Source organism: Drosophila melanogaster, chromosome 3R, assembly GCF_000001215.4.
Source record: "Drosophila melanogaster chromosome 3R".
NCBI lineage: Eukaryota > Metazoa > Arthropoda > Insecta > Diptera > Drosophilidae > Drosophila > Drosophila melanogaster.
Genome location: NT_033777.3, coordinates 20,901,175 through 20,913,371, shown reverse-complemented (window position 1 = coordinate 20,913,371; position 12,197 = coordinate 20,901,175). Strand labels below are relative to the sequence as shown.

The 12,197-nt window shown below is 42.2% G+C and overlaps 3 protein-coding genes and 2 non-coding genes across 9 annotated transcripts in view, besides 1 other annotated feature; 3 read left to right on the top strand and 2 right to left on the bottom strand.

Moving 5' to 3' along the window:
• CG31191 (uncharacterized protein) overlaps nucleotides 1–4,159 on the top strand; it is a 36,318-nt gene extending 32,159 nt beyond the window's left edge. For both annotated transcript variants that reach the window (NM_169935.2, NM_001104380.3), the window contains exons 3-6: nucleotides 703–962; nucleotides 1,032–1,230; nucleotides 1,295–1,401; nucleotides 1,460–4,159. In NM_169935.2, the coding sequence (NP_732570.1) occupies nucleotides 703–962; nucleotides 1,032–1,230; nucleotides 1,295–1,401; nucleotides 1,460–1,591 (698 nt within the window). In that variant the 3' untranslated portion in view covers nucleotides 1,592–4,159. The remainder of the gene's footprint in view (nucleotides 1–702; nucleotides 963–1,031; nucleotides 1,231–1,294; nucleotides 1,402–1,459) is intronic.
• snoRNA:CG31191-a lies at nucleotides 493–639 on the top strand. The gene has a single exon (NR_048443.1). It is a non-coding gene; the product is annotated as a snoRNA:CG31191-a (small nucleolar RNA).
• asRNA:CR44106 (antisense RNA:CR44106) lies at nucleotides 503–1,732 on the bottom strand. Of its 2 annotated transcripts, NR_133426.1 has the most exons (3): nucleotides 1,663–1,732; nucleotides 1,027–1,601; nucleotides 503–950 (listed from the first exon to the last, which is right to left on the bottom strand). The 2 variants fall into 2 exon arrangements; NR_074034.1 differs by having other exon boundaries at nucleotides 1,027–1,732.
• An 893-nt stretch (nucleotides 4,160–5,052) lies between the features above and the next one.
• Nucleotides 5,053–5,162: a mobile genetic element.
• On the bottom strand, nucleotides 5,109–11,416 carry Grik. 3 transcript variants are annotated; one of them, NM_001275859.1, is made up of 13 exons: nucleotides 11,148–11,416; nucleotides 10,784–10,947; nucleotides 10,078–10,684; nucleotides 9,738–9,895; nucleotides 9,177–9,398; nucleotides 8,887–9,093; nucleotides 7,360–7,444; nucleotides 6,941–7,217; nucleotides 6,675–6,876; nucleotides 6,398–6,620; nucleotides 6,219–6,334; nucleotides 6,011–6,160; nucleotides 5,109–5,439 (listed from the first exon to the last, which is right to left on the bottom strand). In NM_001275859.1, exons 1-13 carry the CDS (start codon nucleotides 11,254–11,256, stop codon nucleotides 5,236–5,238), a joined length of 2,724 nt encoding a protein of 907 aa, NP_001262788.1. In that variant the 5' UTR covers nucleotides 11,257–11,416; the 3' UTR covers nucleotides 5,109–5,235. The 3 variants fall into 3 exon arrangements, with proteins under 3 accessions (NP_001262788.1, NP_001036735.2, NP_650927.1); NM_001043270.2 differs by lacking the exon at nucleotides 6,011–6,160 and adding an exon at nucleotides 5,738–5,884; NM_142670.3 differs by having other exon boundaries at nucleotides 5,109–6,334.
• On the top strand, nucleotides 7,854–8,455 carry TotX (Turandot X). Its single transcript, NM_080520.3, has one exon. The coding sequence runs from the start codon at nucleotides 7,884–7,886 to the stop codon at nucleotides 8,310–8,312; it is 429 nt and encodes a 142-aa protein (NP_536781.2). The 5' UTR covers nucleotides 7,854–7,883; the 3' UTR covers nucleotides 8,313–8,455.
• Nucleotides 11,417–12,197: the final 781 nt, after the last annotated feature.

Here is a 12,197-nt window from a genome sequence, read left to right as displayed (position 1 = left end):
AAATTATTATTTTAATTATTGGTTCAAATACGTACGTTTACGTTTTATAAATCATATTATATTTAATAAGGAAACAATTTTATATACAAAATTTTGCAGTTAAAGTAAATAAATCATTTTTGAAATAATAATAATAAGAAAAGTAATTGAAATTAAGACGATTTCCAAAATAGTCCTTATACAATTTTTTACCTTGCCTTGAAAGAAACTAACGAAACATCCAGTTCTATTTGGTAAACATATTTTCAAATATCCCCCAAATGTAAATTGTAAAAATTACATGAGTTCAAGGCCTCTAAAGAGCGACGCAAACAAATCGATCATAAAACAGATGCCTTATGATAGTGGACGTGGTGCTCCGGTTAGCGCGATCTGCTGTATGCACCACCAAAAAGTTTTGCGACGTGGGTTCGATTCTCGCCGAAGCCAGAAGCCCAAGGAAAAAATTAAATTAGTGACAAAAATCTATTTTTAATCAAATGTGGCGCGTACGATGCGATTTCATCATGGCATAATAGTTTGACTTTTCCATAGCCGAACAATTTCCGCATGAATCGCAGATTAATTAAGGGTTAATGCGCGTGTCTACTGAAATTCCGATTATGAATGACAGTGTTTCGTGCAATTTCCGTACAATTAACTACTATATATTTACGTATTTTGTTTTATCACTTAATTTATACAATTTTTTTCGCCATTCAGCAACCACAAACTTCGTGGGCAAGTTCACGCAGAGTGTGCGCCGAATCGTGCAGGATGTGAAGGACGAGGGGGCGCCCAGTGGAATGACGCGGGACGAGGTGATCGAGACGAACGAGCGCCTGCGATCCTTGCGCCTTCGCCTGGAGGAGTCCTACGAGACCGCCAAGAAAGCCCTGATCAACCTCATGAACAAGTACGGCGACTCGAAGAGCCAGCGCAACATCTTTCAGCGCTATCCCATGCTCAAGCTGATGATTAAGGTCAGTAAAAAGGGTGTCATTAACCCTCCGTTTAAGAAGCTAATGCTATATATATAATACCAACCACAGGAAGTCATCCGCCTGGAGACCCAGTACTGGACACTGGTGGACATCCCGCGGCAGGAGAAGCAGGAGACGGTGCCCTCTTACGTGATGCGGGCCTGCTCGATCATGGAGAAGACCCAGAAGTCCGGCGAGGGAGTCAAGACCTCCGCCCGCCTGGCAGAGGAGGCGGCAGAGCGGCGGGAGCGGATGGAGCGATTGGAACGTAAGTGAAGTCAGCCTCCTGTCCAATGAAAAGAGAAAACTATTTAAGATAAATGTACTCGTAGATATGACAACTGCGCAAATCGAACACGAGAATACGCAGCTAATAAACGACTTGTATCGCTTGCTGAAAAAGTATCTGGGACTGCGACACCTCATCCGTGTGTTGAAGGTGAGTGGCATCCGGTGGAAAGTTCACATTTTATTCTAATCCGTATTTGAACACGCAGGAAGAGTACGGCAGCTCAAAGATGTATCCGATATTTCCACGCTACACAATGCTGAAGGACATGATAAAGGGCATCATGCACGATCCGGACTACATGGAGGTGTGCCATGAGACACTGGCCAACGCCAACTGAGCCGAGGGCACTGGAAATGGCAGGCGTCGCATGAGTGTCATTTGAGAGGGCCCAAAAACTAATAGCAATACCAATACAAGCAGCAGCATACACGGTCGCAGGACCCAGGATTAGAGTCCTGCGAAATGTGTATGCATATGTGCTGTTTTCGCATGCGAATTTTCAAGAGATTCCGAAATGATTTAGAGCTTTCCGAATAGCTTCTTCAAAACTCCTCCGCCAGTGGAGCGGGTTCCTCAAACCTCTTTCGGCCCTTCTTTTAGCCAACACTCAAAGGCAAGCCAAGACAAACTAATCAACTAACTAACCAACTACTAACTGAGCCCAGACCCCACCACCCACCACCAACTAAACAAGGAACTATTTACACTACATTATCAGATACAAACACTTCGGCACTGAAGTGCCAGCAAACAAACTAAAAGGCATTTATTTTAATGAACTTTTGAGATGAATACAGTGTTATACCTACAAAAATACAAAATGCAAAACACAAGATATTTACTGATAAAATAGTGAACGATGCGCTCAAAGATGATGAACGGAAATCAAATTGAGAATCAAACCAAACTCTGTGTAATTTGTATGTACCACTTACAACAACAAACTGAGCCTAGTATTATACACATAAATATAGAGCAAGGAACATGAAATATACATACATACATATATATGTGAAGTAACCAAAGATACTCCAAAGCAGATGACTAATGACAAATTGATAACCGTTTGATTTGGCTTGACCTTGCCACCTCTTTGAGTTTGTTTTAGATAAAGTAATGGTCGATAGCTGTTAGCTGATTATATCATACTTATTACCAAAGTGTATCAAATTGTATTGAATAAACCCCACGCCTAGATGTATTTATTACTTACCTAGTTAGACAATATAAGGGAAATATTCCCAACCGGTGCGAGCAAATACTCCTAACACCTTTTAAGGAAACACCAAGCCCCATATCCTAGAAACTAACTGATTGTTGATTTTCTCTTCGCCAGTAACTATTAGTGAATAACAAATGCTTTATGTGTGTATCGAAACGTTCAGCTTTAAGTTCCCTGCAACGCGCAGACAAACCGAAATGCAAGTGTGTATTTCAAAAGTTCGTTTGAGATGCGTGCATCCCATGGATTCGTTGTTGTACAATGTACTTGCATACACATGCATACCTTGTAGCTTTGTAATCCCTCTGCCCAAACACACACTGCAAAAACTCGAGCACAAGAGACCAAAGTAAAACCTAGACGAGCTTACAACTTTTTACGAGAGCTAGACTCCCGCAAATGCCCTTTCCCTTTTTTTTTTTTTGTTATTTTTGCATAGAAATCCCACTCAATTTAGTGCTTTAAATTTGCGCCACTAATAGCCGGCGATTGAAACTGGCAGAAGTGAGATCCCCTCTTTACCACTGACACACCCACCGATACACAGTGCATATACATACCATAAATATATCTGACATATCTGAATATAAGCAAATCAGGAACAGATTCGAAAAGCCGCAGCTATCATGAAAGTGCAATTGAGTGCATAAATTACTCGAACAATTGTTTGCTGCCCATTATATGCTTCACAGCATCTGACTGCTGGTTAATTTACCCCCACCATTACCGCCCGATCACCCCTAATGCATCCAATCGCTTTAATATATATATATATATACATATATGCATATAATTTAACTGCCTCTGCCTCTCCGAGCGTTTAGTATGAAAAAATATTTGACAACGCTAGCCTTTCCATAGCCACAATGAACAGCTGCATGGGCAGAAAACATTTATTTATAATAAATAAATAAAATAGATAATTGAATGTTGGAAAAATAGCGAATCAACTATGCAAATTCATACTATAGAGTGATTTAACAAATTTCATTTAGATGATTAAGCCTAAGCGATGAGTTATGTTGTTTACGTAGTTAAATGTTGAGCATTAAATTTGAATTTGAAAATTTGAAAAATGTTTGCCGCCATTTGCATAAGATGCGGGGATTAAATGAAATTAAAACACGCGATATACCCATAATATGAGAACAAATAATATACAAGTATGCAATTATAGCGAAACTAATTAAAACTAAAACTGTAATGATCAGGTATTAAAGTTATGAAGTTTAATCAAAATATATTAACAAATGTGTGCATGCGAGTGTGTGCGTGAATGTGGCCAATACAAACAAACTCATTGCAATATAGAGAATACGGAATAAAACAATTGGGCAAATATTGCTGCATACCTAAGAAGGCAAACTTAAATACTATAGTTATATACGGCAATGGTATTCGTATTATTATACAACTTATACACGATAAACAACATATACCCGTGTACCCCACTTATACATACATACAGACCCTCATGAGGAACATGGCCGGTCGGTAGGTAGTCCTACAAGCCCAAACTTCGTACAATTTTACCTTTTCAACGTCTCAGTGTCTAACAAAAAGCATTAAATGTATTTCCGCAAGGAAGTTACCAATATATTGCATGTATCAGTAAAAAAAAAATATGTGTGTCAAGACACTCGATAATATGAGAAAATCGATAAATATATTGATATGCAAACGGATACAAATGGTTGTTTCATTTCTGGAATAAATGTATGTCTGCGAATAAAAATAAGCAGTCCAAGAACTAGATATATAGGTATATACAGAGGCATATTTCATATATTTACTTAGATTGGTAATATCTCAAATAACTCACAAATTTTAATAATCTCACAAATCAAACTTATATATAAGTTTGTTAGTTTCAAAACGAGTAATGAGACTAATGATCAAATAACTCTATCTGTAATAGAGTGTTTAGTACGCGTAGAACTGTTTGAGTAGCGTTAAGTTTTTTACACGTTTTTTACATACTATTTAGCGACCTCTGCTTCTGACTTATAGAACCCATATTTTACGTTGTAAGCCGTTGGAAATCATCATCGTAAGAGCTTTAAAGCTGCGCTGAACATTGCTTACATTTGAACTTTATACTAATCATTTGTAAGCTTTTTACAATATCGCAGGACGGAGAAAGCTATTTTCGACATGTTTATAACCATATACATGTAGAGTACACTTGATACAGAAGAGCATTAAAATTAATGATTTTCATTTCACATCGATTCAAAACTGATAACAATTCCAAGAAATCCGCTTAATATGCCATTAGATCGTTTGTGTGGTACAGCTTTTTTTACTTCTAGTCATTATGATATAGTGACACGACGGGACAGTCGGCGGGACACTCGGCGGGATAGCGGTATATTAGGCGGGATAGTAGGCAGGACAAGTCGGAGGGACACAAAGTTGCCACGTCCACATTTTTGAAAAATGCTTTTATTTTTTTTTGTTTTTTTTTTCGCTTGTCTTGCCAATTAAAATTGGTATACCAAAAACACTTTGGCCACTCCCTTCTTTACACCATCGAAACGCTGAAAAACTGCACACACTTTTAAACAATTTTTACATTTTTGTCATTTTATTTCTCAATATCTAACGATATCCCAGAAAAATAATCAAATTTCGCGTTTGCATTTCCACTATCTGATAGTCGGCGAACTCGACTATAGCATTCTCTGTTGTTTTTTTATTTTAAATTTCCGTACATGAGATTTCACTGTGTGAACAAGCGATATAATCGCTTGGTAAATTTACTTTTTGCCATGGTTATGCTTGCCAGATGCGTCAGCTTCTGAGGTATCCTCGGGCAATGAATCCACTGACATGGAAGAGCCTTTCGATTTCGAGCTGGCATTCGATCGCGAAGAGTTTTTCGGATACTTCACCGCTTTGGTATTGCCGGAGCATTGTAAAATGAAGCGGATCTCGTCGAGAAGTTCCGTCTTGAAGCTCACCTGCCGATATGAAAGTGTTGATGTTAAGTAAACTCTTTACTGATGGAAGGGCGAAAGTAGCATGCGGATGAAATCTATCATAAAGCATTCATGAACAAGGCATTGTAGTAGACAACATAACGAGATTAGGAAAATTGAAATATTAAAGACGACACAAATGAAAAGGTGGTGAATGTATTTATGGCTCCGAGCTGTCGTTCTGGGAAGCTGATGAAACGAATCCGTTAGGGCGACCTTTTCTCCGCCACTTTTAGTCACGAAACATTGGAATATATTTATAGGTCTCCATCCGCGTTACCTTGTTCTCCCGCGCTCTCAAGTAGACGCTCACCACGCAGTTGACCAAGCCGTAAATACTGCCAAAACAGCTGCCCACAAACATGACAAGGTAGACGCCGCCCAAATTGGCGAATCCCAGCGAGGAGGCATCCGAGTCTGGGGCTTCCTGTGGGTTTTTCGGAGGATGTCGGAGATGTAAATGTTTTCAAGTGTGTGTGCAAAAAAAGGCAGGCCAGCTAATCGGATCGTGAGGCGGGGTATTCTCGAAGCTGGAATATATCCTGGCGGATACCTGGTTCTCATCGCTGCGCTCCTTAACGCCCAGCACCATCTCGAGCAGGGAGACAAAGATGCCAAAGAAGGAGCCGACTCCCATCACCAGGAAAACACCGCCCAGGTTACTAATCTCCAGGGCCACGGCGCCAGAGTCCTCGTCCGCGTCCTGCACACACCCACACATGCACGAGCTGCCAGAGATTGAGATTAGGCTGATCACTTACCGAACAAGCTCCCCCGCCGCGCTTCTCCTGCCACCACTTGGTCTTCATCTTGGTCAGCAGACCCTGCTCCTGCATCTCTAGAACAGCCTGGCTCAACGTGTCCCTGTACGGCCAGTCTGGAAAGACAGATCCTGGTCAGGATGTGGTCCGACACATCACCTACACTCTCAGCTATCTACTCTTTCGCATGGCTATCCCGTATCCCTTCTCGTCCAGCAATGCTCCCACCTGAGTGAGCGTGCATCGGCGCTCTGTGATATACTCAATGGTGGTGGACTCCATGAGAAAGGCGTAGTTGGAGTTCTCCACGCGATCAACTCCCTCCTGGTTGGTGTTGGTCATGTACTGGGGATTATCCCTCATGAACTCGTACATCCGCTGGTAGGTGGGATAGTTTGATTCCTGAAAAAACAGTTGCGATATGAGATAAAGACTTTCATAGATAACATGGCCCACCTTAAAGAAGTTAAAGGTAGCTCCCCCAATTTTGGCCCCGTAGTTTACACCGCCCTTGTTCTTCGATAGGTCATCCGCATCATTGATGGGCGTTACCAAAGACTCTACAGTGAGGAAAGCCGCCAGATTAGCAGTGTAAGAGGAGACCAAAATCAATGTGAAGAACCACCAGGAAGCGGCCACGGCCCGAGTGGAGTAAGCCCTTAAACAAAATATAATCTTTAGCGTAGAAACTATAGTATAGTCCATATATAAATATTTCTTACTTGGGAGCCAGTTCAGATCCTTGCTGAAGTAGAGCACCTATGGAGAACCATAGACAGTTGGCGAAACTAAACTGATTCTCCAATTCCGTTGGCTCCTCAATGCAGGGATACGGATTGTCCCACTCCGCCGGAGATAGCCTTCCCAGCACGAACATGCTGATGGATACGCCCATGTAGGCCAGACCCAGCCAGAGCCAAACCTCTCCTGAAAACGGGGACATGAAGGAGAACAGCTTCGGTGGCTCCTTCATCGGTTTGCGAAAGAGGATGCCGATTCCTAGAATTGTTTCGTGATTTAAATCAAATAGTGATTACAATTGATAATGCTTTCAATTAAATAAATATTTTAAATATTTTTTTTAATTAATATATATTGTATTAAGCATTTTGATTGCAGAATGAAATATATGTGCTCTTACCCAGACTCATAAAGGGTATGGTGAAGTCGACTCCGCTCTCTCGTTCCGATGTCATGGTCAGATCCGTAATGCCCATGTCAGCGCGCTAATTAAATATGAAAGATTATTGTTTGGCCTCTCTGTATCAACGAACTCATGAATTTATTAATAGAAATGTAAATGCATATGTAAATATTGCGCATACGCCCGGTTGGGCATTGTAATTGAACAATGCTTAAAATATGGATTTTAATTTGCCAAGCGCGCACATTATTGAAGAAAAGTCTAATTACGATGACATTTTAAATATAATTGAACGCCAACGCGCATTAGGGTTCATTAGTTTTAGCTAATTTAGCAGTTAAGTAATATTGCGCTGATAAATGTTCTAAGAAACTGTAATTAAATGAGCTTCAATTATCAGGAATTACATGCCGTGTATATATAGACATAGGTTAGATTCTTGAAGTGATTAAATTGATTTCATATAAATGACACTCCTCGTGAAATCAACTGTTAGTTTCCATCATCCCATCAAGCAAGCTATGGGGCTTTCTATTGGCAGCTTGCTAATATGCGTGTTCTTAGGCATAGTTCCTTTTGCAACTGCTAACACAAACAGTTCAAGTTATGAGGAACACAGGAATTATTTGCTTAACATCTTTCACAATCCATTTGTGAATGACTCCATTAAGGAGAAAAATATTCCGCAGCTAATCGCTTTTTATCAACGATATCCTACAGATGTTCCTCTATCCGACGCAGACAGGCAACAATTTGAAAGGTTTATTCATGATTACAGAGAATACCGGGCAGTTTTGGTTGATGGTGCACCACCTCAAGGAGGATCATTTGGAAACATATTTGGACACTTCCTAGGCAGAGTCGGAACCCGGTATATTTCGTCTCTGTTTAATAAGAAAAGGGAGGAAAGGAAATCCAACCATGCATACATAATCGAGGACTATAACTAAACTTGCCTTTTGTACTTTCATGCTATTCATACATTCTGGATCTATACCAATTTGAAGCTTGGAATACTAATGGAAATAATCAGATGTTATTTGTTTGAAAAACTATAAAAATTAATCTATAAATAAACTAATCAATACCACTGATGTGATTATAGCATTCTAAACGTTTAGACTGCGGAAAGCTCATTTGGTTGCTTAACATCTTGCTAAATTACACATAATTTCATCATTTAATAAAGGCTCACAAAGGTTGCTAATAAGCGGAATAATAATATACCTATCATGCTGCCCAAATGCGATGGATACAATGTGGGAATATTAAATTAATCGCTTAACTATAAACCCTATTAATTTGAGGCAATTGAGGCCGCAGGCACTCTGAAATAGTCTGCCATTTATGATGGCATTAACGCTTACGTTAACGATGATGGCAGCATTTATGGCCATTCAATGCAAATCAATAACCACGCAGGACGAACATGGGATAAGCTAACTGATTTAAATGGCCGCAGAGCAACGGATGTGGACTAGATTTATGTGCCTCCAGAACTCCACGACCTTCGCCAGAACTCACACTGTCAATTATCTCACGCAACATGCCATTCCATTCGCCTGTTTTGGGATCGATTCCACCATACTTGTTGTCCTCCTGGAGGCGCCATGTGTAGGAGAATCCCAGCTTCTTGGACAGCTCGTCAATTAGTTCGATGCCGAAGCCCTCAAACTGATCGTTGCCCTCCAGCTTCTCGGAGGTCTCCTTTAGCATGCCATAGGGTTCACTCTGCAATATCGAATTTTGCAAACAAGAAGAAGGATAGTCAAGGTCAGCTAGGTCCTAGACCCTTACTCAGACCCACTACTCACAATGGCCGTGATGACGACGAAGCTTTTGTTCACCAGCGAACGCATATCCGGCTCCAGGGAGTGTGCCGGGGCAGGACGATTCTCCTGGAAGCCATCCTCGCCGCTCCATTGCCCGATTTTCTGCATACCCGAAACGGCCAGCTCAATGACTTCCAGCTTGAAATCCGTGCGGAGTCCCTCGTAGTCAAACCGAATGGGTCCCGTGAGGCCATTCAGCGTTAGCTGCGGACCGAGACTCGTTGCATGAGTTATTCAGAATCAGAAAGTTTTTCGTACAGAGGAAAAAAATGTGCTCAAAAAGGTAGAAGCAGAAAAAGGATTTTATTTGTATGAAAGCTAAGTTGAAATGTATAAGGCACTAGTGGTATTTCAACTCTATAAAACTTAATAGAAAAATTTATAAAATCTATTAAATTGTATTATATGTAAACAGCCAACATAAAAATGTTATTCGAATGAAGTGAGTCAAATAAAAAAGTTCATTTATATTTTTCAAACGTGGTGCTTAGCTCTGTTGGATTGTTATGCCACTTTAAGTATCCCACCGTGCCCCAAACTCACCGACTTCATGTAGTTGACGAGCGTGTAGCCCTTGTCCCAGGCACTGTCATCGTTACAACTGAGGGCCACGGGCCGGAAGTTCACATGCTTGTAGGTCTCGGCCAGAAGCTGGACGCCATCGTAGACCAGGGCCATGCTGTTGGTCAGGGGGCAGGACACTGTGGAGGAGAGGTCATAAGGACTAACGTCATTTATCATTTTCAGCAGCGTTGGGGGGCCATGAATGTGCAATTCAATTATTTAAATTCAGCCAAGCGAATGGATTTTGGATTTGCATAAATTGTCTAGATCCCAGTGGCACGACACTTTCAGGTGGGGCTGTCATTCCATTTTGATTTACCGTTTTGGAAGGGTTCCTCGCTCTCGTAGAGTGCCTTAGCCACCTCCTGCACCTGTTCGCTATCCGGAGAGACGAGGCGCAGACCCGTGATGTTGGTTCCGGCGTGTTGGTACGGCTCCAGGTCCATGGTGTGCCAGTCCAGGTTGCCGATAATATAGCGGTAGTCGCTGGTCACCAGACCCACCTGCTGGGCTTGCTTGAAGAACTCTGGCAGAGTGGCCATGGATCCGACAACCACAAACGAGAAATCATCCGCATTGCGTATACGCCGCAGTACATTCCGGTAGTTGCCGTTCAGATCCAGCTCATAGCGACGGACCGTGACCGTGGGACCAGCGGTGCCGTACATCTGCAGCAGCTCTCGCACGGTGGGCAAGTACTCGCCCGACTCGTAGATAATGGTGAAGCTCTCCCAGCCCAGGGCCACCACCATATCCCGCAGGGCCACGCCCAGCGTGGCTGGATGTGGGTGCAGATTGATGGTCGGCAGCTGGGCCCCAAAATCCCAGCGCGTGTCCAAAAATGGCAGCTCCTTGGCGTCGCAGATGCTCATCGCGTGACGGGCGGCCAGATTCGAGGTGGGTCCGAAAACTGCCACCAGATTTTGCTGTGCGTGAGTGGCAAATAATGAATTTAATACAAGCATATCCCTAGGTACTACATAGGCAAGTGTTTCTAGTTTTGAACTATGAGCTTTGGACTATACCCTTAGCATTTTGCAGAGCTTCTTGGAGGTTTCGAAGGAGTTTCCCGGCTCAATGGAGACGGACACGCCGTGCAGTTGCAGATCCTCATTCTCCTCATTCGCCTTGCTGATGGCCAGGTGGAAGATCTTCTCGAGATCCGGATCGGTGTTCTCATAGACGAGACCTGCAATCAAAAGGTATTTCTGAGAGAGTGACACTAGTTTTCGCTCTTTGTTTTGCTTAGCGGGTTCTGTTTATATTTTTATTTCGTGAATTCGCCGCCGCCATCGGCACCGTTGGCAGCATAAAAATACATGACACATTTGCATGCTGCGCTGCAAATTCCTGCTTATGTAACTCAAGCGAAAAATGCGCTTTACTTACCCACATTCGTTCTCTCTCCTCGGCAACCGGGAAATGCCAATAGCAAGCTCGTTAGGATGAAGCCAAGTGGAAAACTCGCTTCTGTTGAAATCATTTTCACGAACCACATCGCTCAAAGGGCTTTTACCGCGAATCGTAATCAAAAATTCGCATAAATATTTTCTGCGGTTGACGCGCAATGAATTCCGCAATTATTTCCAATTAATTGCGCGATTGTTTGTCGAACTAAATTTGCACATTTCTGCAGGCCGTCCGCCGCCACCGGGAATGCAAATATAAATGGCTAAGAGCACAAAAATACGGCCAACAGCAGCAATCTGCTGTTGATGTTGCAGCAGCTGATAAATTCGCCTCGAGTATTTTTAACCACTCTTGGGCTTTTATGAATGAAAGTGTTTAGCTGCCGGAAAATGTTTTTCCCCAACTTTCTCTAATTAAATCACACTTGAGCTCCAACGGAGACGTAGCACTGCGAAGCACTGGGTGACGGATTAATTAGATAAACTTCACCTATTTGGGACCAATTCAACCATGAAACGGACTGAACTGAAACTTGAAAATAAATCCGCCGCAGTAACAAAACGTGCACAGCATACAATTCAACGGCTAATGGAACCGAAGAATCGGACCCTGAATGCGCCAGATATCCAAGTGAATTTGGAAAGAAAAACAGAAATAAACAAGGCGAAAACGAAAATAGCCAAATGCAGGGGTTGGCCAAGAGATTGAAAACAGCTTTCCACCGAAATTGTTGTGGCTCCACGGACGTGCAACAAGCATCGATAAGTGCAGAAAAGAAATAAAAATGGATAGGAAGGGTCTGTCCCAATGGCTGTGAACGAATTCATTGCATTTCACTTGGATAGCTGGGTGATAGGTACGAGGGTGCCAAGCCATTCCATCTGGCCAGGGACGTGCGACCCACTTGTGGATTTTTGAAGGCCCAGCACGATTTATGGACCAGGCTTTGAATAATCCATTTAGAGCATGCAAAGCAGGGTAACTGGGCCCGTGGTCCCAAGCATCTCTTATTTTTAATAATGATGCTGG